The following is a 26,104-nucleotide window of genomic DNA, read 5'->3' as shown; positions in this document are numbered from 1 at the left end:
GGTGTGGCTGATATTCTCATAGTCCCACCAGGAGGCCACATAGAGGCACTGCCAGGGAGCACTGTGGAGACTGGGCGCTGCAGGAAGTACTGCCCATGAGACCCAGAGTGACAGTACCCTACAGCCCTCTGATTAGCCAAATGCTCCTACTTAACCCCAGGAAGTTGTTTGGGCAACCAAACAGACCTTGGCTTGCTGCAACGCCGGACTTTACCTTGTCTCCTGATTTCTGGTCTCTGACTCAGACCTGACTTAGACCCAACTCCTGCCTCCCAATTCTAGGCTGGAACGGCCTCTGATCTCTGGTCTTCAACCCCGGCCTGACTCCTGTTTACAGGACCTGGCCTTATGATTCCTCCAACTCCTGCCCAGTGACTCCCATCTCTGGTGGGCAGACCTAAGCCCAGCTGTGACCTTTTGGCAAGACCACCCATTCTCCAGTCCTTTACATCGTTGTTTTTCCTCAACCCTCATTCATATTATAAGGATATAAGCATTGGTTGTCCCATTGAAGTCAGTGGGACAATTCACATGCTTTGCTGGATTGTGAGTAAAGAATGGATAATTTCTTAAATCAAAAGGTTTGATATGATTCTGATGACAATTTATTGAACAGTTCTGTATCGCCTGATTATAAGTATTTTATATTGATTAGGTAGTTGCCTTTGCTTTCTTTACAAGGTATCTGTGTAAGCTGAAGTAGAAGAAAATTAGTATTGGCTTTTTTTTTTTTCTTCCCAGAATTGAGTGGAGATATTGAGCTTTTTTTTTTCTCTCTGTTTCCTTTTTTTTTCTTAACTCCCAGGGTATTTAGTAAATACTGTAAAAATGAGGATATGTTTGTTTAATATATAAATTGGTAACAATGGAAAGCTAATTTACACTTGTCATTTATATTATCTTGTTTAAATGCTAAGTAAAATAATTTCCAAAAAGCACACACAACTTGTATTGTGTTGTGTATCTACAGTAAGTGAAGTGTGCCAAGTAAATAATAATAATGTATGTTCCCAGAAAGAGATTAAAGTAAAGAAAGATGGATTTTAACATCTGAGGTACATTCTTTTGTTTGCTACTGGATTTGTTTAATGTGTTCAGTTAAATCTAAACAGATGTCTGGGTTTTGTAAATGCCACTTGGAATCGGAGGCATCATAAAGTGTCAGTCTTAAAGCTCTGTTAGTTGTCAGTCTCCTGGGTTATAATTGTCACTCACTACTGGTAGCAGAGATAAAATTCCCTTTCCAGTCTAGTATGTAACATGACCCTATATGGATCTCACACTATTAAAATAGGACAAAAGACATTAGCCATCACTCATTTTTTGCAGTGAAAGCTTGAGCATTAAGAATTCATTCCAAACTACATCAGGGAGGATTCAGTATTGCAACTTTATTTTTCTGTTTGTTTATAGACAGGTGAGGCAGGCTTGGTCCTTCTTTCACATACACCAGTTCTTCTTCGAGAGCTGTCCCTGTGGGTGCAGCACTCCAGGTGTTGGTGCGTCCCTCTTTGCTTGGAGATTTTTACAGCAGTACTTGTATCGGTCGTGCACGTGCAGAGCTTGCCCCCCAGCTCTGAGTGTACCTTAATAGTACGTGTGTGCGACCGGTGGTCTCACTTCCTTCTCTACTGTCCCTGGCCTGAGAGGGAGCTCAGCAGACTTGTTAGAAAACTTTTTCTCTCCTGTTACTCTTACCCTTTTAGTTAGTTAGTTTGTTACCAATAGTGTTAGTTATTAGTGTTACCAGTAGTGTGTGTTAGTTTTCTCTCAATTTTTTTTTCTTTCTCTTAGTTCCTGTCAGCACAGCCGCTTCCAACATGCCTGGCTTCCCAGGCTTTAAGTGCTGCTCTAATTGTAAGGATGCCATCCCTCTGTCAGATGGCTATTCAAAATGCATAAAATGTTTGGGGGAGTCCCACATCCCCCAAAAATGTGCCCACTGCAGCAAACTTAAGTCTAGGGCATGAAAGGACAGGGAGTTGAGGCTAAAGCTGCTCCTGCTGCAAAAATCCTTAGGGTCAGCTTCAGACCCAGGCACTGATTCCAGCTCTGCTCCACGCCACAGCCCCCCGGTCTCTAACAAGATGAAGAAGACTTCAAACAACATGACCTTCTGTCACCCGCAAAGCAAACTTCATGGGAGAAGGCTTCTCCCGGCAGGTCTGCTGCCTCCCTCCCAGCACTTCCCTGGCTGAGCAGTTTTGACACACCGGGTGAAACCTGCCTGCAGCTGCGGCAGTAGCACAAAGTTCCGGTGCTGAGGCTTCCAGTTGCCTGCCTCTCAGATGGCACCTTTCGGCACCGTTGTGGAAGTGGTGCCGACACATGCGGACGTGCCTGACCCCCCGCAGGCTGTCACTGCTCTCCTGGCACCGGCACCTGCTGAGCTGGCCGGCAGCCAAACGACTTTGAAGACACTGGTGCAGAGGAACTTTCTTCATAGCAGCAGATTCTTCTCACACAGCCTTCACCACACAGAGGACCTCCAGCACTCCAATTTACACAGTCGAGTGACCTGCTGGTGTCACCCGTTCTGCAGTCACCCTTACCGAATGCCTACTTCTCACCAAATGCTCAGCCAGGGTCCGAACAGCCTTCCTCCAATGAGGAGGAGCTGGTCTCCAGGGGAATTTTTCACCATATGAAGTCTCTCATCCGCAGACCCCAATTAATAGAGGTCATAGAAACATCACCTCATCCTACTCTCAGGATCCTGCCCCATGGTATGTAAACCTGTGGATGGCACCACCTGTGCCCTTCCCACCACAGTGGCAATATTGGGCACCGTGGGCATCCTGTCCTCGAGACCACACTTGCTATGCCACCTCAACCAGGCCCGACACCAGCCCAGCATCACAAGCTCACGAACCTGCCACTGATGCCAGTCACCAGACAGCACCATCACAAGTGCAGAATCAGGCATGACCTGTCTCTAAACCAGTAGACCCAGTTGTTATATGCCTGACGAAGCCCTGCTTCCTCATCCCCAGTCATCTTCAGATGACTTTTCAAAATTTCAAGACCTTTTCAAAAGAGTGGCCAGTGAATTAAGAATCAATCTGGAGGAGTTTCCTGAATAGCAGCATGAGTTAAAGGACATCCTGCAGCTGCCACCTTCTTCCAGGATTGCATTGCCAATCAACTCAGCCCTTCTGGAACTTGCCAAAGCCATCTGGCAGACTCCTGCTGCAAGCTTACCTACCTGCAAATGAATGGACTGTAAGTGCTTCATCCCTTCTAAGAGCTCTGAATTTCTTTTCACTCATCCAGCGCCTAATTCGCTGGTAGTTGACGCAGTGAACCAAAAGAACAAGCACCAGTATCCCTGCTCCATCCCAGCCGATAAAAACAGTAAGCATTTACGTCTGCTTGTATGTAAAGTATACGCGTCTTCCACCCTACAATTTCGAATTGCTAATTATACAGCTATTCTGGCAAAATATGATCACAAAAATTACAACAAATTGATGGACTTCCTTGAGGACATTCCAGAAGCAAAGAAACAACAATTCATTGCTTTAGTCTCTGAGGGACAAATCATATCACGTACCGCTCTTCAGGCGGCCCTCAATGCGGCCAATACTGCAGCAAGATCCACAGCTACAGCAGTAGTCATGCGCCAAGGTTCATGGCTCTCTTCCTCTTCATTTCCTCTAGAGGTCCAGACTACTATTGAAGACCTTCCATTCGACAGCGACAAACTCTTGCCTCCACAACGAACGACGTCCTTCACTCAATGAAGGATTCAAGGGCAACTCTCTGGTCCTTAGGAATACAAACCCCTATGACCAGAAGGCAACAATATAGATACCGCGCAAAACCCGCCTGCAGCTTACCAACATCCACACTACCCCATGTATACCCATTACTTCCAGAGATCACATGACCAACAACACCAAAGACCCAAATACCAGAGTTGCTGCCCCAATTCCACAACGGTGTCTCAACCACCTCCAACTAACAAGCAGATTTGAAGCCTTGGTCGAGGGTTTTGAAAACAATGTTCCCACTTGAGCACTTACACCCCCTGTCCCTACTTTTGGACACCGCCTACAACCATTCTTCCATCAATGGCACAACATTACCACCGGCAAGTGGGTTTTAGAGGTCATCACACTTGGCTATTCCATCCCCTTCTTATCCATGCCTCCTACCCACCCTCCCTCCCCATCCCTCTTCAGGGACCCTCTCACGAGCAACTGCTCCTGCAAGAAGTGCACTATCTCCTTCTGTTGGGAGCAGTGGAGCTTGTGCCTGAAGGGAAGGGGTTTTACTCCCATTATTTCTTAACAGAAAAGAAAACCGGGGGTTGGCGACCGATCCTCGACCTCGGGCGGCTCAACAACTTTATCAAGAAGCCACCCTCGCCACCATAATCCCAGCGCTGGAGTAGGGTGATTGGTTTTCAGTCCTCGACCTACAGGACGCCTGTTTTCATGTGACAATACATCCAGCCCACAGACGCTTCCTTCGTTTCACCCTTGGCTCGACACATTTTCAATACAGGGTATTACCCTTCGGCCTAGCCACTGCTCCCCGTGTTTTTTCCAAGCTCCTGGCTGTAGTTACTGCCCACCTCAGGAAGCAAGGAGTCATAATATTTCCTTACCTAGACAACTGCCTCCTCAAAGCCTCAACGCTCGACGAAGCGCTTCGATTCACACAACTCACCATAGATTTGTTTTCTATCCCTCAGTCTACAAATAAAGAACAACAAATCCACATTAATTCCTACCCAGCACCTGGAGTTCATCGGAACACGCCTCAAATACCGGACGGGAATAGCATCTCTCCTGTCCGATCGCTTCAACACCATGAAGCAGCTGGCAACAAAACTTCGCAACAGTCCTCAAGTCACTGCTCGAGACGGTGTGTTTGTGTTTGTGTTTGTTTACAACTACTAGGTCACATGGCCTCATGCACTTTTGCACGACTCTACATGAGGTGCTTCCAAGCTCAGTTGGCCACGATTTACAGACCGAGTGTGCATACCCTAAAGAAACCCTTATCCATACCTTTCTGAGTCAAAGACCATCTCCTATGGTGGACAGTTCCCTCCAGCCTCTTCTCCAGAGTCCCCTTTCTCTGGGAGGCTCCATCCATCACTGATGCATCCCTCACAGGGTGGGGTGCTCACATGTTACATCATCCAGGGGCTATGGTCTCCAATGGAAACCTCCCTGCACATAAACATCCTGGAACTTTGAGCTATAAGCAATGCCTGCCGTCACTTCCTCCCGTTAATCCAGAACCAACATGTACGGATAATGACAGACATCTCCTGCATGTTCTAGGTAAACAGGCAAGGAGGAGCTCGCTCTCATTCGCTTTGCACAGAAGCTATGACGCTCTGGAACTGGTGCCTTGCGAACAATATCTGAATGTCAGCCATCTACTTTCCCGGAGCTATGAATACCACAGCAGATGAATTAAGCAGATGTTTTCCCTGGGACCATGAATGGCAGATAAACTAAACGATCATCACCAACGTATTCCGCATTTGGGGCTATCCAACCATAGACCTCTTTGCAACTGTAGAAAACACGAAATGGCCCGAATTTTGCTCCAGAGCAGGACTGGGCAAACATTACCTGGGAGATGCATTTATGATTCCTTGGCACCGGAACTTACTCTATGCTTTTCCCCCGATCCTGATTCTCCAGAGTTCTGACAAAAAATATGAACAGATCGTGCGTGCCAAGGTGATCCTGATTGCCCCAGCATGGCCCCGACAGCCGTAGTTCCCATTCCTCACCAGGATGTCAACTTGACTACCAATCTTGTTGCCTCTCATTCCGAACCTCCTATCGCAGCAACACGGCCTATTTCTCCACCCCAACCTGTCCATGCTTCACCTCAAATCTTGGTTCCTACATGGTTCTCCCAAAATGAACTAGCGTGCTCTGATGAAGTTCAAAGAGTTCTCCTACATAGCAGAACACAATCTACGTGCACCACCGATCTCCAAAAGTGGAAATGATTTACCCAATGATGCTCAACTAATGTCTCCTCTTCCTCCTATATCTGCACCTCTTTCTCTTGTACTTGACTACCTGTTAGACCTCAAACAATCTGGCCTTTTTTTTAACTCCATTAAAGTCCACCTAGCTGCTATTACAACTTTGCACAGTAAATTGACAGTACATCTGTGTTTGCTCATCCGATCACTAAAAGTTTTCTCAAAGGACTTCAATTCCTATACCCAGAAGTTAGACTTCCTATCCCTCCATGGGGCCTTCATTTAGTATTCTCTCACTTAACTCAACAACCATTGAAACCCCTAGCCACTTGCTCCCTCTTGCACCTTTCTATAAAAACAGCATTCTTAGTGGCAATCACTCCTGCCAGACGGGCAGGAGAAATAGCAGCTCTCATGGCAGACCCACCATATACCCTATTTTTAAGGACAAAGTTACCCTTCGATTACACCCCAAATTTCTTCCAAAGGTCCATTCGTCATTCCACATCAATGAACCGATACACCTGCTGACCTGCTTTCCTAAACCACATGTGAACTCTTTTTTGAATCCACAATGCATATCCTAGATGTATGCAGGGCTTCGTCCTTCTATTTGCATAGAACCAAGCCCTTTAGGAATTCTTCTAGACTCTGTCTCTCCATCACAGAGCGATCCAGAGGTACACTTATTTCGACCCAGAGACTTTCAAAATGGATTTCTGACTGTATCTAACTCTGTTATCAGATATGGAAAGTTATGCCTCCAGCAGACATCAGAACTCTCTCCACTAGATCGATGGCTACCTCTGTGACTTTGCTACGCAAAGTTCCCCTGACTGACATCTGTAAAGCAGCCACTTGGTCTTCTGAACACACTTTTGTTAAGCACTGTTCCGTTACTCGGGGCCCCCTCTCGGACACATGATTAGGTTGAGCTGTTTTATCTACTGCATTTCTACCCAATCTGAAGTCCCTACCTCCTTGAGATGCACTGCTTTTAAGTCACCTGGAGTGGATCACCCACAGGGACAGCTCTTGAAGAGGAGGAGGTTACTCACCCTGTGTAGTAACTGACGTTCTTCGAGATGAGTTTCCCTGTGAGTGCTCCACTACCCATCCTCCTCCTCTCTACTTCCGAGTTGGAGTAGCCTCTGTTGTAGAGAAGGAACTGAGAACACCGGTCGCACACGCATACTGTTAAGGTATCAGAGTAGCAGCCATGTTAGTCTGTATTCACAAAAAAGAAAAGGAGTACTTGTGGCACCATAGAGATTAACAAATTTATTTGAGCATAAGCTTTCGTGAGCTACAGATCACTTCATCGGATGCATAGTGAAGTGAGCTGTAGCTCACGAAAGCTTATGCTCAAATGAATTTGTTAGTCTCTAAGGTGCCACAAGTACTCCTTTTCTTTTTTACTATTAAGGTACACTTAGAGCAGGGGTGCAATCTCTGTGCGTGTGCAACTGCTACGAGTACTGCTGTAAAAATCTCCGAGCGAAGGCACAGGGACGCACCAACACCTGGAGTGGATCATCCACAGGGACGCTCGTCTCGAACGTCAGTTACTGCACAGGGTGAGTAACCTCTCTTTTGCACTGGTAGAACTCACTGACTTCAGTGGCATTACTCCTGATTAACACCAACGTAACTGAGCAATTGGGTCCGGTGAGTCAATATCTGGTATGTAGTTTAAAAAGGAGTTTTGGGAGAGAGAAATTGCAGGCATTGTAACCGTGAAACTTTGAGAGATGACCATTTATTGTTCCTTGTGGGTTTTTTAAACATAGTGTTTAAAGACCAATATCTGCAATTTAAGTTGTTAGTTTGCAAAAATTTGTAGACCTAATGATGCACGTTGGATACATATAAATAGTACATATTATTATGAAAGAGTCTCTGGATATTTAGGAAAGTCTTTATCATTTTTCCATTCAGTCCTTGCAAAAATCTCCTTCATTCTCATGCATTTCAGTGGAAATGAAAGCTGTGTACCTATTTCTCTCCCCATATTTGCTTATTTATAGTTTTGAAATATAGTTACCAAGTAGGATTAATAAATTCTGTATCTATGAAATGAAGGTTCCATTTTAGTCCCCACTCGATAAGGAATAGCCTTTGTAAAACTGAGATTTGGAAGGATATTTGTACTTCTGCATAAGTTTGCCTGGCAATGTCTGGAATATGGAATGTTTAAGCAAAAACTTTCCTATTAGATTTCAACTTTGTCCTTTGGTTTGGAGATGTTGTTCTGCTGAAAGCATGAGTCGAACAGAAGTAGGTTTTTGTTTGACTTTCTTGGATTAGTCAGCTTTGTGAAGGCTATAATACTTCTTTTTATTAGCAGAAACCAGCTGATGGTTACAAAAATGTACTTCATCCTCTGATTTCAAAGGAAAGTCTAAATTATTATCCGTTTAAAAAAAAAAAAGTAAATCAAGAATCCATTTGTTTCTTGAATCACTCGGTTTTCAGTTGAAATCACTGGTATCTAAATGTTTTGCCTTGTACAGTGCTGAATGTTTCTATGAACCATTTTTAAGGGCTAATCTCCTCTTCACAATTCTGCCACTTGATCTATGCGGGCACAGTTCAAGCAGAAACACCCCCTATTCCTCCCCAAATGTAGATGCTGTTATACCAGTGTCAAAGCGCTAATGCTGGTACAGCTTATTCTAGTTCAGGAACTGAAATAAGCTATACTTACTGTCAAGGTTCCTTCCCCACTCTGAACTCTAGGGTACAGATGTGGGAACCTGCATGAAAACCTCCTAAGCTTACTTTACCCGCTTAGGTTAAAACTTCCCCAAGTACAAACTATTTTACCCTTTGCCCTTGGACTTCCACTGCCACCACCAAACGTTCGACTGGGAAAACGTTGTTTGGGAATGTCTTCCCCCCCAAAATCCTCACCAAAACCTTGCACCCCCCTGCCTGGGGAAGGCTTGATAAAAATCCTCACCAATTTGCATAGGTGACCACAGACCCAAACCCTTGGATCTTAAAAACAATGAAAAAAGCATTCAATTTCTTACAAGAAGAATTTTAATATAAGAAAAGGTAAAAAGAATCACCTCTGTAAAATCAGGATGGTAAATACTTTACAGGGTAATTAGATTCAAAACATAGAAAATCCCTGTAGGCAAAACCTTAAGTTACAAGAAAGACACAAAGACAAGAATATTCATTCTATTCAGCACAGTCTAATTTCTCAGCCTTTTAAAGAAATCATAATCTAACGTATATCTAGCTAGATTACTTACTAAGTTCTAAGACTCCGTTCCTTTGTCCCCGGCAAAAGCATCACACACACAGACCATTGTTTCTCCCTCCCTCCAGTTTTGAAAGTATCTTGTCTCCTCATTGGTCATTGTGGTCAGGTGCCAGCGAGGTTATACTAGCTTCTTAACCCTTTACAGGTGAAAGAATTTTTCCTCTGGCCAGGAGGGATTTTAAAGGTGTTTACCCTTCCCTTTATATTTATGTCAGGTACCTATATATTAGCGTAACAGCATCCTGTAGGGTTTTTACCAGCATAACTGTTGGCAAAAAATCATACCCCTAATTGACAGAGTTACATTGTTAAAACTTTTAAGTGTAGACTAGCCCGAAGATATTTTGCATTTTTACCACGTAAAACCTACGATTGTGACTTCTGCTGCTTTGATTTGATATTCACCTTCTTTCTACAGCTGTGATTCAAAATCAAGGCGAGGTGATAAGACAAAGAGGGTTGTGGGTGCTCAGTCTCCCGTAGGAGACTGGGATGAAATTCAATCCTATGTAGAGAGTTGACACCGGGGGGCTATGTGCCCCTTAAATCCAGTTTAAGCCCTATTTTGAGGTTTTATGAGATGCATTGATCTTGCACTGCCCTCTGCACTGGGGTGGTTTTTTTTTTTCTCATAAGTAGATTTGCAAGTTTAATTATATTAACACTTTGTTCAGAATGAATACTATCATATTGAATCTTTACACTTCTAGTTTATGTAGATGATGAATGAACACCTATCATATGCCTCCTGTATATTATATGGCCCAGCAGTTTCAACCACTCGACCTGTTTTAAATATAACTGTGTTTAGAAAGGTGGTATCGCTTTCTGTTTTGATAATTGCTGAGTGAGTCCTAACCATGTGGTTAATTGGATTCTCAGAAATGTTGTCAGGTGAGTAATTTCCTCAGTTCATATTGTTTTATGATTTTAATCTTTTGGAAATGCTAGTCTGCATTAGCATTACCTGTAAACTACTCTAACTTGGCTAATAATCATTGTTTCTCTCTAAGGCACTCTTTGGAACTTGTCATCCTATGAGCCCCTAAAGATGGTGATCATTAACCATGGCCTTCAGACACTGACAAATGAGGTGATTATCCCCCATTCCGGATGGGAGAGTGAGCCGAATGAGGACTCTAAGCCTCGAGATGCTGAATGGACCACGGTCTTCAAGAACACATCTGGCTGCTTGCGGTAAGATGGGAGCATGGATTGTGCTTCTGTTTATAGCATCTTAGCGTATGTTTAAAAAAGTGGTTTATTTACCCTGACTTTGAAATCAAATATCCTGCATCTCTTTTGCATAGGTGCACTTGGAAGGTCAATGTGGCAATATGGGAGGCTCTTGTTTTGCCACAGATTCTCTTGTACTGGAGCCTTGTAAGTGCTGACATTCTAGTCGCATTTGAGAGTGGTTGGTCATTTGTGTAAGATGGAACATTCTACCTATCTACCTATCTATCTACCTATCTATCTACCTATCTACCTATCTACCTATCTATCTACCTATCTACCTATCTATCTACCTATCTATCTAAAAATGTTAACCTTTCCCTTAGTGGGGGCAATGCTTAGTAGAATGGTGACTTCCCGAGTTATATCCCAAGACGAAAATATGCCATTGCAAGCATAGTCATAAGTGCTAGGAATCAGTTTTAATCAGCTGTGCTGGGATCAATAGTCTGATTCTGGTCACTTGTCAAGTCCTTTCTTTAGCTGCCCATTTGAGAAGTTTTTTTTATGACAAGTTTTCTAAATGATTCAGTTCTTTGAAGCTCTTCCTGCACAAGTGGACTTTTATTTCCAACTGGTGAGGAAATGCATGATATCATTGTTAACCCTTTTTCATTGATTTAAGCTAAATCTAGAAGACTTTTGATTCAGATTTATCTGCAAACACCTCAGGTGAAGATATTGACTAACTTGATTTCAAATTGCAGTGAGTGAGAAGCTGTAGGATATATATACATATTATGAACCTGTCAGAGATGCACATTCAATGTAATTCATAGGTGTTAGCTTTAGATACAGTTTGCCTGCTGAGCATTTAAGAACCAGTTTCCAGTTTAAAAAAAAAACAAACTTTGATTAGGTGATATTTGCATTTCTGAACTCCTCCACAACTGGACAGTACATGTTAGAACACGGGGTCTGAAAGAGCCCTCGGCACAGCCTGTGAAGATCTAAGGTACCGACATTCTGTATAGAGTGACTGACTTTCATTTTGTTTTTCCTTGAGGTTTTTGTAAATAGTCTATAAAAGATTAAACTGTGTATATACACTTTTAAATTCTTCAGTATTATGGTGAGATCTAATAGTTCAAACAAAACTAATAAAGATTTCGTATTGCACCTCTGGTGCACTGAAGTGTACTTCTATCGGATTTCTACTGATTAATATATCTTCAGAAAGTTGGTTCATTTCCATTCCTTGGGCTTGCAGTCTCTAAATTGTACTAACTATTCCCATGAGTAACTTCATGAATGCAGAAAGTAATGAAAAGTGTTCTGAAAGAGCCCATTACTGAACTTATTTGCAGTCCCACTGAAGATGGAGGTCGTTTGAGTAGGATCCAGACATAATTTTTCCTTAGCAGTGCCTCACTTTCTAATGGTTTTGCAAGAGGAAATTAGTTATGGTGAGGATAAAAGGATTATCTGAATAGTATGAGATTCTCTAATGATTGCAGACAAAAAACTGATTGTTAATGGATTAACATAATCCATGTCATAAATTCCACCTCACTTTTTAGATCACTAAAGTGGTCCTGTTTTAAGAAATGACTTGAATTACATTGTGATGGCACTCTGTAGTAAACATATGTGGTGTCTACTGCTGGAGCGGTGCATGCAAATGTATTGCAATCCTCATGTCTATAGTCTTTCTTCTGTCATTACTGGAGTAAGGGGGGGGGCCAATATCTGTCTGTCCTCTCTCTTTTTTTAAATTCAGAGAGAGCTAGTCTTTGGAGAAAGTTGACTATGTGATCCAGAGAATTTTTTCGGGTAAATGGGGAAAAATCTGGAACCGTTAAAGAAGGCAATTTATCCATCTTTTTGTTTTATAAAATTTGTATTGGAATGAATAGCCATTGTGTGGAGAGAGGAGAATTGTTGTGATGATGATTTTTATCCCATTGCTATCAGGAGGCATTAAAGGAGAGGCAGGATGATCCATACATAGAGCAAAGGCTTGGGTGTAAGGAGCTGTGGGCTCTTTCCAGGCTCTGGGATTCCCATTCTGTATTATGTGGGTAATGATACCTATCTTCTATAAAGTGTTATGAGATCCATACGTAAAAAGGGCTAGATAAGAACAAAGTGTTCTAATGGGTGTTTGGAAATCTGTTGGCATCTTTAATAAAACATTCTGTAGCTCATCGTTAAATGTATCACCAACATAAGATGGCTAACGCCATCAATAAATTATTGTTTTAGCTGGCTTACTCTTCAGTCATCTGTTTGACATCCATGTTAAAGCCCCTTTGCCTGTTCTTGTGCTGAGGCAGCAGTTGGTCATAGAAATTCAATTTTTGGTGAATGGAGCTAATTACAAACTGTAACACATTTACCATTTGCAAAAATACGTGATCTGATTTGTACTTTGGAGGTTAATCCTTTTGATCGTTTGCCACGGCCACCTTGTCTTCTCGGCAGGTGATTCTGAAAGGAACACTGCACTGCTCTCTGAATAAAGAACTGAGAAATGAGCAACTATTTTGACTGAGTTTTTAAAAGTAATTACGATCACTTGGGCTCAGCAGTGCCAGTGCACAGCATGCGTATTACACATGCACAGCTACTTTCATTTCAGTATTTTTCAGGAATGTTAATGAAATTTACCAACAAGTGTGGGTGGCTTTGCGTCAAACTCCTTGCTTCACTCTGAGAATTGCTGCGATGTTAGTCCATGCTTTTGCTGATGTTGTTTACCTTGCACTGATCCACAGATGGAGAGGCTGGGGGATTGGTGATATTACAAGTGATATTGTGCATGCTATGTGCATTGTGTGAGGGAAGGAAGGATACTGTGGTTGAATACCAGTGTTTAGAGCTAGTGTCTCAGCTGAGACATCTACACTGTCACTGGATTCCAGTGCTGGAGCTGCTTTTTATTTAGGCCTCGCAGCACATGGTACCTACTTCTAAGTTTTTTTTTAAAAAAAAATAAGGCACCTTATGATTTAGTGCTAGATCTCTCATTCACCAAGCTGGCAGGAATGTTTAAATTAAGCTTGATGTTGATGTTAGCCAGGATTGCTATAAGGAATATTGTATTCAGCAATCCATTCTGTAACTGCTAAATCTAAGTCAGAGTTTAAGAAAAACCCAAATGATGGTGCTAAGAAACACGGGATATGATAACTGGCAACTTGAGACCAGTGAGAACTATAATGTCCCACTCTGTCCAGAAGCCTCAATAAAGAAGCCACTTGATATTAGTTTCACCAAAGTCCTGTCTCTTCTCTGCCATGAGTCACATAATTTCTGAACAGCCCGTAACCAGATGAAACACTACTCTGAGCTACCAGGGAATACTCAAGATCTTGAATGCCAAGTAGGGACCAGAGGAAGACAGGGCTTCCTATCAACACTTGTTCACTTTGGAAACAGGTATTTGTTGTTTTGGGGGGCTCTTTTACATTCATGGGGCAAGTTCATATTGTTTGTATCCCAATATTAGACTGAAATATGAACAGCATCTTCCATCCATCACCTAATCCTAACCACTTCACCTTGACTTTGTATGCAACCTGCCAACAGTTTCCTTTTCGAATGACGAGAAGGAAAACCTCAGATTTCATTTTGTTATTGCAAAACTTGACAGTTGCGACACTGTAGCCAGTAACTGGGGTTACTGCATGCTGTCTATTTCACCAGGAAACTGTGTCAAATATTCATGAATTTGTGGAGATGATCCTGATTTTCAGTTCTGTTTTGTTAATCTTCCTCCTGGTCCAAGGAATGATAATGGCTTCTTCCCTTGTCAAGCTTCACTTATTGGGTCAGATCCAATATCTGATTCCTAAGAGAGGGGTGATCATCTGACAGATCAGAATAGTCGTAAGCCTTTTGATACTAATCAGGAAGTTGCACAAAATTTGGCAGTTCCTTTTCTCTCTCAACATGGCCACCAGGATAAGGGAGTGTTGAAAATCTGGGAATGCGTGATGTGCTTAACTTTTTTTCCAAGAGTGTTTTTGCTGGACTCTTCACCTTCAGAGGCTGTATCTCAAGTTTAAGGAATTTGAGTGTCACATAGGATATATCTATATTATTAAAGTGCTGTTTGTGAATGAGTATCTCCAGCTTTCTTAAACAACATGCTTGATGATCTGAGCTGTAGAACACCAAAATATAATGCCAGCCCATTGCGAGCCTCCCACTTTGAGCAACTTCAGCCTGATTTGCCCATAAACCAGCAAACCATTGATTTGTTTTTGTCATTTTCCTAGCTGTAATAAATAATGTACAACTCTCCTCCCCCAAAAAGTTGTTCTGAAACTATTCTGATATGTGGGGCTGGATAAGTGGGACTAGGAAGGAAGAAGGGAATTTGCCATAGAATCCGTAATAAACACAGGTGGTTCTCTTATTTCACAAGTGGTTCTCTTATTATTTGGTGTGCAAATTTGATGTCCTCACACTGATTTATTCTTTTAGGTGTGTGGAAAAGGAGATGTCTCTCTTTTTTTTAATTACTGTCTCTTTTTATTTAATTTCTGCCTGGATTTTCAATCCAGAAACATTTGCTTTTAAACTATACTATAATCCGGTTTAAATAATGTTCTGACTTGATGGATCTTAAAAAGGCCATTTAGCAATCCTTCCTTCAACTTTGACTAAGACATTAAGGCTCATTAGAGAAAGGGTACACTTAATGGAATCATTCCAGGAGAGAGATGGAATTTAGGTTACCCTGCACTCGTTAACTCAGTGCCAGATACTCTGTGTTTCTCCATGCTTGTGCTGAATTGTTTCTCTTTGGCTTGTTCAGATAATACACTGTTTGCTCTTGGTCAGGAGTGGAAATGTGAGACCTTTCGGTCAGAGAGTGCTGTCACAATCAGATTTCCTTTTCATTTCCTGTACAGTTATACATCATGACTCTGAGTCTTATAGAAGCAACCAGGCTTTTAACTGCTTTAAAAAAAATAATTTACCATTCCCCTCTATTAAATTACCATTAATTCTCTCTTGTACCCCTTGCAGATTTTTTTCAGTTTTGAAGGGGGAAAAGGGTAAAATTTAGTTCCTAAATTGCTGATTTTATAGCATGGATCTTGTGCTAAACTGACCTGCTGTCAACAAATATTTAAATTGGTTCACTTGCATAGTAAATAGATGAAAAGTGCTACTTTTCCAGGCTACTATCTGCAGCTTTTCTTGTCAATCCTTCTACTACATAGAGACTCCTGCTCACAAACAGCCCCAGGATTCAAAACCTGGCCATGGATGTACAAGTGCATAAAGAGAGACCCTGCCTACTTAACTTGCACCAAAAAATGAATTCTCTGCAAAACAATCTTGCACAGAATGGCTGTTCACCATGAAATTATGGAGGAAGGATGGTCCAGTGGTTAAAGCACTAGCCTGGTCTGTAGACGATCCAGGTTTAGTTCTTACTCCACCACAAACATCCTGTATAACCCTGGGCAAATCAAGTAGTGTCTTTCTGCCTCAGTTCCACATCTGTAAAATGTACCACATCTGTATAAGTACCCAAAGTAGTAAATGTTAATAGCCCCCTCCTTTGGAATCAAAATACACAAAAAAAAATGGGGGTGTATGTAAATAATACTCTAATCTTTGTACACTGTTTCAGATGGTGCTGAGAAAAAAGGGGCTCAGCGGAATGTCATAAGTTACTGTATTGTGGATATATTTGTTCCAGGTGTATATTTAGTATGTGACAGTTTAACAGTCTTCCTTGAGAAGCCAGAATATGTTGTAGTACATGAAGTTTGCCCAGCAGAATTAATTCATTACCATTTGGACCAACAAGTGCAAGAGTAGTAGTACAGAATAAAATCTGTGAACCCTATACCATTGCCTTAACCTTTTCCTATACTCCTTTTCTTGGTGTGGGGAACGTATTGAGCTGCAAAGCTCTGTGGTGATCTCTAGTTTTCCACAGAGGGGAGTTAGGTCTAGCATGATGCTTTACAATGTAGATCTGTAGAAAAGCTCTGATCAGAGATCACTAGTTACCAAGTCATGGTGGCACTAATGAATAAGAAAGAGTTGGTTCTTTTCTCTCTCCACCTGTGGAAAAGGAAAACCCTGCTCCAATTGTTCTGTTGGAAAAGTAACAAGGACCATCCCCACTAAATGGGGAAGCTTGGCCTATTCAGGTAATGTTGTATAATGAGGAGTTGGGATCAATTCAACTTGAGGTTTCCTGTATGGGAAAGCTAATGTGTAGCCATTTTGGAAACGAGGCTGTGATGAGTATTCTCTTATCCCTTTGAGACCCACTGTATAGCTTGGCTTTTGCTGCCTAGTGAAGGTATGTTTTCACCAGGGGACAGATCTAGAATGAGGTTGTCCTAACTAGTTATTTTATCTTATTTTTTTGGGGGGGGGAAGGATTCTTCTAAGATCACATCATTTCTCTTGCTCACCCCCTGCCCCTCAGGAGTATGGCAACACTGCAGCATTGGCCAACTAAGGGGATAGGTGCTAGAATGTCACAGGAGGTTTGTCTTGCCAGAGGCTGAGCGTGGCGTGTTCCCATTCCTGGTGGTGGGGGATGATGCTCAGTCACCCAGATGGCCCCATTCTGTTACCTTTTCCAGAGCCTGATGTCTCTGAATGTTGAATTCCAAGGAAGGAGGGGGAAAAAGCTATGTCACAATGCACCAGTTATACCCTCTGTGCCTATTAATGATTAATTTATATCTTTTCTCCAAAGAAAAGTGACTGGGAATTAGTTTTCAAAATGAATTACTTTCAAGCTTTATCTGTCTTCCAATCCTGCAAGCATGATAATATTACTGTTATCATGCATTTATTATATTTCCCCTATCCGCCCTCCCACCTACATGAGGCAGCATTGAACTCAGACTGACAGAAGTGGAAAGGCAGCAAAGCGTAAATCTTGGATTGGAGAGAGCTGATTGTGTGAGCTTCTTCTAAATAGTTTTGTCTGGTGAAGGAAAGGGCACGGGAGGTGAGACACTGGGGAGATCACTACAGTACTGTCAAGTTCCATTGGCCTGTGTCAGGGGAACATTGAGTAATTTGCCTGTTGAAGCATGACAGGATAGAGAAGGTATTTAGATGAAGGTTTTCAGATGCAGGCTTTCTTAAAATGACAGTAAATTAATAATTAAGCTTAAGTAAGTAGTCTACATTTTATACAGAGAAACATCATTCCAAACTCCCCTCCGAGTGCTAGGAAAAGGTCCAAGATGTTTCCCCTATCTGAAATGGGATTCTCTGACAAAGCTCTTTGGATGATCTTTCTCCATATATCACCCCATTCCCCTACACCACTATGACAGCATATTTCAGCTGGCATCCTTTTAGCCCAGGATAGGGCCTCTTTCAAAACATATCACTGCATTACAGTCACATGGAAGAGTGAGTGACACAAAATGCCACTGAATTATTATGTCCCATGCCACTGTTGCCATCTCCTCATCTTCACACATGCTACTGACTGTGAGGCATTGGGTTAGTTGCCTGACCTTGCGTTTCAGTCAGTGTAGTACAAAATGGAGTTCAAAAAATATATATCAGACTTTGCTGAGAAGCAGGTACATTTTGACCTGCATTTTCCTCAGGGAAATAACTTGAAAAAGTGAGGAAAATTGAATTGACGACATTAAAACAACTTTTCCAGGCAACTTTCTCTTTAGGGACAGCAAACACTGAACAAACTCGAAAGAGAGTGAGGTTTATCTGTAGAGTGCAGGATCAAAAAACAACAATTAGACTCCTAAGGAAGTATAATAAAGAGGAGAAAGCTAAGGCAGTTTCTTAATTAGCTTATTGATGCTGTATAGGATCATAGCATGTGGCTGTCCTGGGGCTTATATGATGAGTAGAATGTTTAATTCCTGCTAGCGAAGAGCTGTTAGAGTTCTGCCTGACAGTGCCTGATGTTTAGCTTGTAATATAAATAAATTATGCATAGATTTTAGTAACAGACATTAGCCTAGTTACATGCAACCTTAATGTTTTACAACCGAGTCTAAGGTATAAATTAAAGTTGTACACTTGCTTATTGCCTTCTGTCATTTCCTTAGTAAGGAATTATAGGTCCCTTACCTCTTGGCTCTGAATGAAGGGAACTAGAAAATGTATGTCACTATGGTTTGATGAAAAGAGAGTTCACAACAAAATTCATCGATACCAATACCTTTTGGAATGGGGTTGATGTAGAAAGTGGACATAGTTTACATTGTTCTGTATACCTAATGGATACAGAGGCCTTCTATTTTTACACAAAGTAATTCAGAGATTCTTTTCACATGGCAACAGACGCACATGGTAGGACAAGCAGAGCCTCTTATCCTTCTCTCAGAGCAAAAAATGGAATAATAATTTTGAAGCTAAGCAGCCACCAGCCATTCCAGTATTCTCTTGCAGCATGTTTTGGAGCAGTTCAGTGTTACAGAAGAGCAAAACAAGGCTCCCACAACTAGGTCATATTAAAGGTAACCAGCAAATATTTTACAAAAGAAGTAGTACATGTATTTTTATGTGCTGAATGCCCCAAATAGCAAAGGGCAAACCTCACAGCTGCAATTGAACTTTGTCCAGCTATGCTGGAAGGACAGGAGGCAATGCATGTGGTTTAAATTAGGATGCAACTTTATTATCTTGAATATATGGGAGTACCCAGCAAATAACCTGCACTGTACAATTTGTCATCATTTCCAGACTCCTTTCCAGATGGATGTGTGGCTGCTGTGAGCCCTCCCTCTTCCCAGTCTGGTCCCAGCCATCCTGCTGCTGTAACCCTGCCCCACTCTCCCCTTGTATGATGGTTTAGGGGCCTAGAAAGGAGAGTGGTTGACTCCCTGCCATACCAGAAATTCAGAACAATTTACTACATGTGTTTTTAATAATTACAGGTCATCTTTGGCAAACATCTAACAGGATTGTGGACTGGGATTGAGTCTCAGAGCTGATGGGAGGAACAGGCAATACATTAAACCCAGCCTTGCAAAACAATCATGGCAACTTATCAGCCCAGGCCTGGAACTTAGCCACCTATGTTGTGCTGGTAGAAGTAATGGAGCTAATGATACATTCCTCACCAGTCAAGCAAGAAGAATTAAGCAAGACTAATTTAAGCTAAAATTGTTCAGAGAATCAGAAAGACAGTAGCCTAAACTAGTTGGTGTTTGGCAGAACTCATGCATTGTCCCAGGCACGACGCCAATAGCTTTCACTCTTGTTCAGGTCTGAGTAATTCTCCCAAAGAAACAGTGCAACAAATGAGTGCCCCATATGCCACACCTATGCCAAAAACCAAAGTATTCCTTGGAGTGCATCAAAAAAGGAAAAACAATTTTTAACTTCACCAAAAATATCCCCTCCCTGCAGAGAGGTACAAAGGCACTTTAAACAAAGTATTTTTCATGACAGATGAACACGCACTGAAGTAGGATGGTGACTGTTATTCCCTAACATTCTGCTCTCATGCTTCTTGGACAGCTCTACATGATAACAAATGATACTACTTTTCAGCAAGATGGCTGACACCAGCAGTCATTTTGGAAATAGGAGTTTTACTAAAACAGATTGTATATTATAACTCTCTGGTTATGTTCTCCAGACCCAAGGAAGAGCTCTGCGAAGCTCAAATGCTTGTCCCTTCCACCAACAGAAGTTGAGCCAATAAAAGATACGTCACCTACCTTGCGTCTCTGTGATCCTTTCGTCTCTACCTTTTAACGTGTTCCTGTTTAACTATCCTAAAACATGCTGCTTGCCCTGAGAACTTTCAGATTGCCAGGGGAGAATAAAAGGGGTGTTTGCTGTTCTTCAAAAAAAAACATTTGATTTTTTTTTGCATTGAAAGAATACAAATTAAGTGCCATGCATTTAATCACTTTACAAATCTTGCTGTTGAGGATGATTTGTGTGTGGCTCAGGTGTGCAGCCCCTGCTATCAATCCCAGAGATGGTGAAAGTCAACCCTGTTACTGCTGACTTAAATGTTACATTGAGACTTGCATATCATATAGGGGCTTGTGTGATTGTCATTACAGTAATGTCTAAATCAAGGATGGATTCCTCACATCCTCCTCACTTCTTTCTATAGTCTTTCATACGAGCAGATCAGATTCCTAATCTGATGAGTTTTCTCTCTGGTAGGTATTTATTTTTATTTAACATTTACTCAGTGTTCCTCCATTTTGTTTTCCTAGGGAAAGGAGATATTTAAACAGCTATACAAATCTTCTTCCATTAGTCCTACCTACAGATCAGTATGCAAGACTTTTGAGATGTGAGAGAATCCAGGTCACTTTCTCCTTCAGCAGAAAGGTGGGGGAGGGAGGGATGTCAAATCCAGGTGCGAGATTCTCTACAGTATTGTTTCTGTGCTTTGCTGCTTTTACATGAAATCAGTCATGCAGTTATACTAACGTGTAAGGTGATTCAAGATTTTGCTGCTAGCAGAAGATTAGGATGCATTCCTAGCTAGGTTTGTCCTAAGAGCATCTTTATTTGTTAAGATTAATATTGTCCTTTGTGTATTCCAATATGGCTTAAAGGGATACTATGAATATTTTTGAAGTGTAATGTACATTTGAAGCTCTCTTATTTATCCTACTGTAGCCTTCTTTTGGGGAGGACTGAAGAGCAGGAATCAACAAGGCAGAGTTCCTTGTGCAAGCAAAGAGAGGAGCGAAGTATTGAGGGCAAACTCGCTGCTCAGTATCTCTGTGCAGAACTCTGAAGATGAGAACTCCTCTCGGATCAAAGAGTTAAGGAGATTCATAGCTTAGGGCTAGAAAGGACGATCAGATCATGTAGCCTGAGCTTAGGGTTGCCAATTTTGGTTGGACGTATTCCTGGAGGTTTCATCACATGACCTATTTTTAAATTCAAGATTAATCTTTAATTCCTGGAAAGTCCAGGGCAATCCTGGGGGGTTGGCAACCTTGTATGAGCTCCTGTCTACAGGCTGTAGAATTTCTGCTCTTTACAACTTGTATTGGGCTCAAGGAGACTCCTCACGAGATTTTAATAACTGGAGTTTTCCCCCAAATATTTTCTTATTTTTTAAAATCCGTTCTCATGCTGGTGAAAAGTTGCTGCATGAACAGCACTGGACATGGAAGTCCCACAGAGATGCTAGGAGCGAGGATGCAGCCAGTCAGATATGTAGCAGCTGCATTCTCTTCACCAGTTAGTCACGCTGGCATATAGAAGAAGCTGAAGTACCCATCCATTAAAAAGGCAGTCAGATTTATTTCATCTATAACAATATTTTCCCCTTCATGCATTTTTGAAAAGTGTCACAGGGCTCAGAGCCCGATGCCTCAACACAGAAAACCATCTCAGACATCGCTGAGACCTCTGAGCTCAGATACCATGGATTAGATTCTCAGCTTGTGTATATCATCCTAGCTCTATCAAACTTAAGACATACACTGATTTGCCCCAAAGTTCCAGCCCCATATTATATCCTGTTTCCTCTCTTATACCCCAGGAACACAGACTTCAGTTCTCCTTTGGTTAGATATATAAAGGTGTGTTTGTGTCTAAGATGTGTGGGCAATGATCAACGAAAAGCATAACTCAGTACCTGTTACAAATCTGTTTGCCACATGTTGCGTACATGTCTGTTGCACACAGTTCAGAAATTTCTGGATCTGTAATCACTAAGCCCTGGTGAAGCTTCCTCTTTCTCTGGAATGTCGCACTGTCCAGGCAGTCTACAAATCCTCTTTTATGTTTACTGGATACTGTGGAGTATTCATTAGTTTTTATCGCTCTGTTGAAAGGAGTTAGCCTCTGAACAGAGCTTCTAAAACTTCCTCTTTGAGCTGAGATTGACTACCCTTTGATTTTATCCACATGGTATATATCATTCGATATATCAACATAAAGTTTCAGTATAGAAGGTTAGCTGCACAACTTGCTTAGCAAAGAGCTGTGGGACTAAATCTCTGTGTTTTGCTGAAAATGTACATTTGAGTGATGTGCATGGCAAAGAGGACAAGATATGAAGTAATAATCCCATGTTGGTTTCAAGTGACCCTCTTCCCCTTTATAAGATTAGATATACAGTGAAAGGGGGGGGAGGTATACATCAATATGATGATATGGGGGGTGGTATAACATAATTATGTTAGTTTCTGGAGTCTTAAATTATAATAACAACAAGAGTCCTCAAAATATAATTCTATCAAAGGCATAACTGAGGTTGCAAGCCCTTTAGAGAATGGACTGGTGCAGTGTTAGTGTGAGAAGTAGTGTCTTCAAGTGCCTGCCCATAGAGAGAGAGAGAATTACTATTATGAGCTTAAAGATTGCTCCTTTAGCTTCTGCCATAGTCTAGTCCTCTCAGTCATCTTCTTCTCCAAGTTCAAATCTCTCCTGAAGATCTGCTTCTCCAATGACAGCGACAAGAAATTAGCCGACTGAGAATGATACGGTTGAGGGACACTTGGTGGTGAGCTGCCTCTGAAGAAGGGTGTGGAGGTAGGATAGGTATTTGTGAGGAAGTAAGGGCAGGAGAGAAAGAGGAGGTAGAACTGGTGAGAGCAGAAGAGAAGCCAACAGGAACTTTTGCCTCTAGGGATTAGTGCTGAAGGCCATGCTACACAGAGGAAACTTTGATCTACACACTTGTGGATAGGGGCCATAAAGGTGGCATTTCCTCAACTTTCAGGCCTCCCTATCCCAATCCTGGAGTTGGCTGAGGAGCATTTCAGCCCCAGTGCAAATTAGCTCCTCAGGGCTGCTCTAACTTGCTCTGGTTCATAAGGACCCCTATGAGCTGTTATACTGAGATTGCCAGAGCACATCACATTTCAGCCAAGGCTTTTCCCTCCTCACCAAACCCCCCCGCTGAGGGGTCCAGCTATTTGTGGTATAGTGCTGTCATTCAATCATTCCCCGATAAAAGGGGAATCCCCAGCTGCTTTTTATGTGCACTGCCTGAGCTGCACAGAGGGCACATAGTGTAGGGAGGGATCTGGACTCTGTGGATTTAGTCTACTTATGAGGCTGTTGGTGCACTGTCCCCTCGGGAGCCAGGGATGTTTGCTGGAAAAAACCCTGTTTCATGGCTACAACTGTGTGTTGTCCTTGGCTGTCTAACCCCCACAATGTGCAGAAACCCGGTGACCCAGCTGGGCACAGTCCCAAACACCAGATATCTATAAAAGCATGTGTATCTCCATGAGTTAGTTATAAAATGGGGGTGCATCCTGTCAATAGTGTTCCAGAAGGGAAGGTGGACTGTAACCAGTTGTAGTAACCTTGCTGTGTGCTAGCGATCACATTAAAACCCTGACATCTGGTGACGCTCAGTCCATTTTCTTTACAGCATTAATAATCTACTAATCCGATTCTTTTTATTTTATGTTTATCTCAGGATATTAGAGAGACAGGGCGGGGTCAGGTAATATCTTTTATTGGACCAACTTCTGTTGGGATGAGAGACAGACTTCCAGCTACGTTCTGAAGAGCTCTGTGTAGCTCAGAAGTTTCTCTCTTTCATCCAACAGAAGTTGGTCCCGTAAAAGACCTTACCCACCTTCTTTCTTTTTATTTTAGTTTGTTGCATGCTAATGTATTGTTGTAATCTGAAAATTTATTTTTAATGCAATTGTGTCTTAAATTTCAATACTTGAATTCATTAATCCAAGGGACACAAAGGACTTCTAATATTGACAAGTTGAGTTTTTCTTTATTGATGTATTTGCAAAATGTATGTCTACGCATGTCTACATTAATGTTAATCCTAAAATGTATAAATAAAAAGGAAAGGGAAATACAAAATCCCTAACATTACTGAGAGCTAAATCCACAAAAATACATGAAATGAACATTATTGTAAATATGTATCATAAATGAGCCATTTAAAATTCTCTTCTGAATGGGTGATGAGAAAATGGGGGAGGGAAAAAGTTCAGTGTGGAGTAATCTGATCATTTCTTCATTACAATTCAGTCAGATTTTCCTTAAGTTTAGAAATAAAAAGAATTAAAATATATAATAGGGGAATAGGAAATAGGACATGCAACTCCAGGTGGTCCATTCTCATTGTATATCTGCCACCCTTCAGCTTAACAAGTAGTGTTCCATTTTAATGTAGTTGAAAGCGGAGCATCTCTCATCATAATTCTTATAACTGCTATAAGGTACCATAGAGAACTTGAATCCTAATTTCAGTTTCATAATGTTAGAATTCACAGTTGGGCTCTTGATGCTATCGGATTAATACAAGAGGAGAAAAAATACCATACAGAAAGCTGATTTCCATGTATCCAATGAAAACTCAACTTTGGTATTCACTTCTCCCACTCCATATCAGCAGTTACCAGCTGAGATGTATGTTGTTGTTTGAGAACAGGATTTATTTATGACTACATTTTACTTGCATTCTAATTATAGAGAGTTAATATGCTATAACATGCAATTTTACAATTAAATGTGTATTCCTATTTTGAAAGGTCTCTGAGCAAATGTTTCCTTCTAGTTGTCTAAATAACATCTCAACGTGCCCATAAAGATGTGGAAAATGATTAATTTGTTAATTATATTGAACAATATTGGCTTCTTATACTTGAAGAAAAATTGGTTGAGTAGTCCAAATGGAAAAGGGCAGTGATTCCATTACTTGGACTTTTGAGAGAGAACATTTTTTAATATGGGGTTGTGAAATTCAAAGACCCTGAAGCTGACACATTGGCTATGTTTCTATTAATATTAGTAATGTCTGTCTTTGGTGACAGTGGAATGGAGAGAGGTTTCTAAAGAATGTACTCAAGCATGGTGCAGAAGCATTTTGCCATTTCATTCCCTTTAATTTCAATGGAAGTAGGGAAGCTAAATTCCCTTGCAATGCTTAGAAAATTTAATTGTAATATGAAATTGGCAGGCACGAGCAGTTAGTTCTTTCAGTGTATGAGATCCAGAAAAGGGAGAGTCCCTGTCTCAAAGAGCTTTACAGTCCAAGAAATTGTCTTCACTGCATTGTTAGTTCAAGTTAGTATATTTGAGGAGCTGCATTCCAGATAAGAGTGGCCACACTGCAAAAGGTGACTTGAGCTATGCTCAAGTTACTGCCTGTACACTTGTCACAATACTGACTTGAGTGGAGACACTTGCTTTCAAGGCATATCCCTTGGTTCTTTGCACTATTCCAAGCTGCTCCTTCCCCAACCTGTAGTGTAGCTCATGAGAGTGTTGGTTTGTCAGCTGTGGGCACACAGATTGTAGTGTTTGCCCAGCAATTTATTACAGCGCACGGTTTCCATTGATGGAAACATTTGCATCCGATGAAGTAGGCTGTAGCTCACGAAGGCTTATGCTCAAATAAATTTGTTGGTCTCTAAGGTGCCATAAGCACTCCTTTTTTTCTTTTTGCGGATACAAACTAACACGGCTGCTACTCTGAAATCCATTGATGGTGTTTGTCTGCACTCCAGTGGGAAGCCATGAATCAGATTCTAAACTATGAGCTTTGCAAAATGCTGATCTTCATACTACAGTCGTTCTGGGCACACAAGCACCATATTAGGTATGAGATGCAGCGAAGCAGCCTTTCAGCAGTGGCTTGTCACCCTGAGAAGGTGGTGACATGCTTTCTTGCGGCGAGCATGCAAGCTGCTTGCAGACATGATGGGGGAGTGGACACGCATAATGCAGATGTTCAGAACATAAGA

The 26,104-nt window shown here is 41.6% G+C and overlaps 1 protein-coding gene across 15 annotated transcripts in view; it reads left to right on the top strand.

Annotated features, from left to right (window-relative positions):
• ARVCF (ARVCF delta catenin family member) overlaps positions 1-26,104 on the top strand; it is a 505,185-nt gene that overhangs the window by 392,247 nt on the left and 86,834 nt on the right. For all 15 annotated transcript variants that reach the window (XM_038372964.2, XM_043498177.1, XM_043498178.1 and 12 more), the window contains one exon: positions 10,250-10,433. In XM_038372964.2, coding sequence (XP_038228892.1) covers positions 10,250-10,433 — 184 coding nt within the window. The remainder of the gene's footprint in view (positions 1-10,249; positions 10,434-26,104) is intronic.

This window comes from Dermochelys coriacea, chromosome 15 (assembly GCF_009764565.3).
Source record: "Dermochelys coriacea isolate rDerCor1 chromosome 15, rDerCor1.pri.v4, whole genome shotgun sequence".
Classification (NCBI taxonomy): Eukaryota; Metazoa; Chordata; order Testudines; family Dermochelyidae; genus Dermochelys; species Dermochelys coriacea.
The sequence above is the reverse complement of the archived record's forward strand: the minus strand, read 5'-3'. Positions and strand labels throughout refer to the sequence as shown.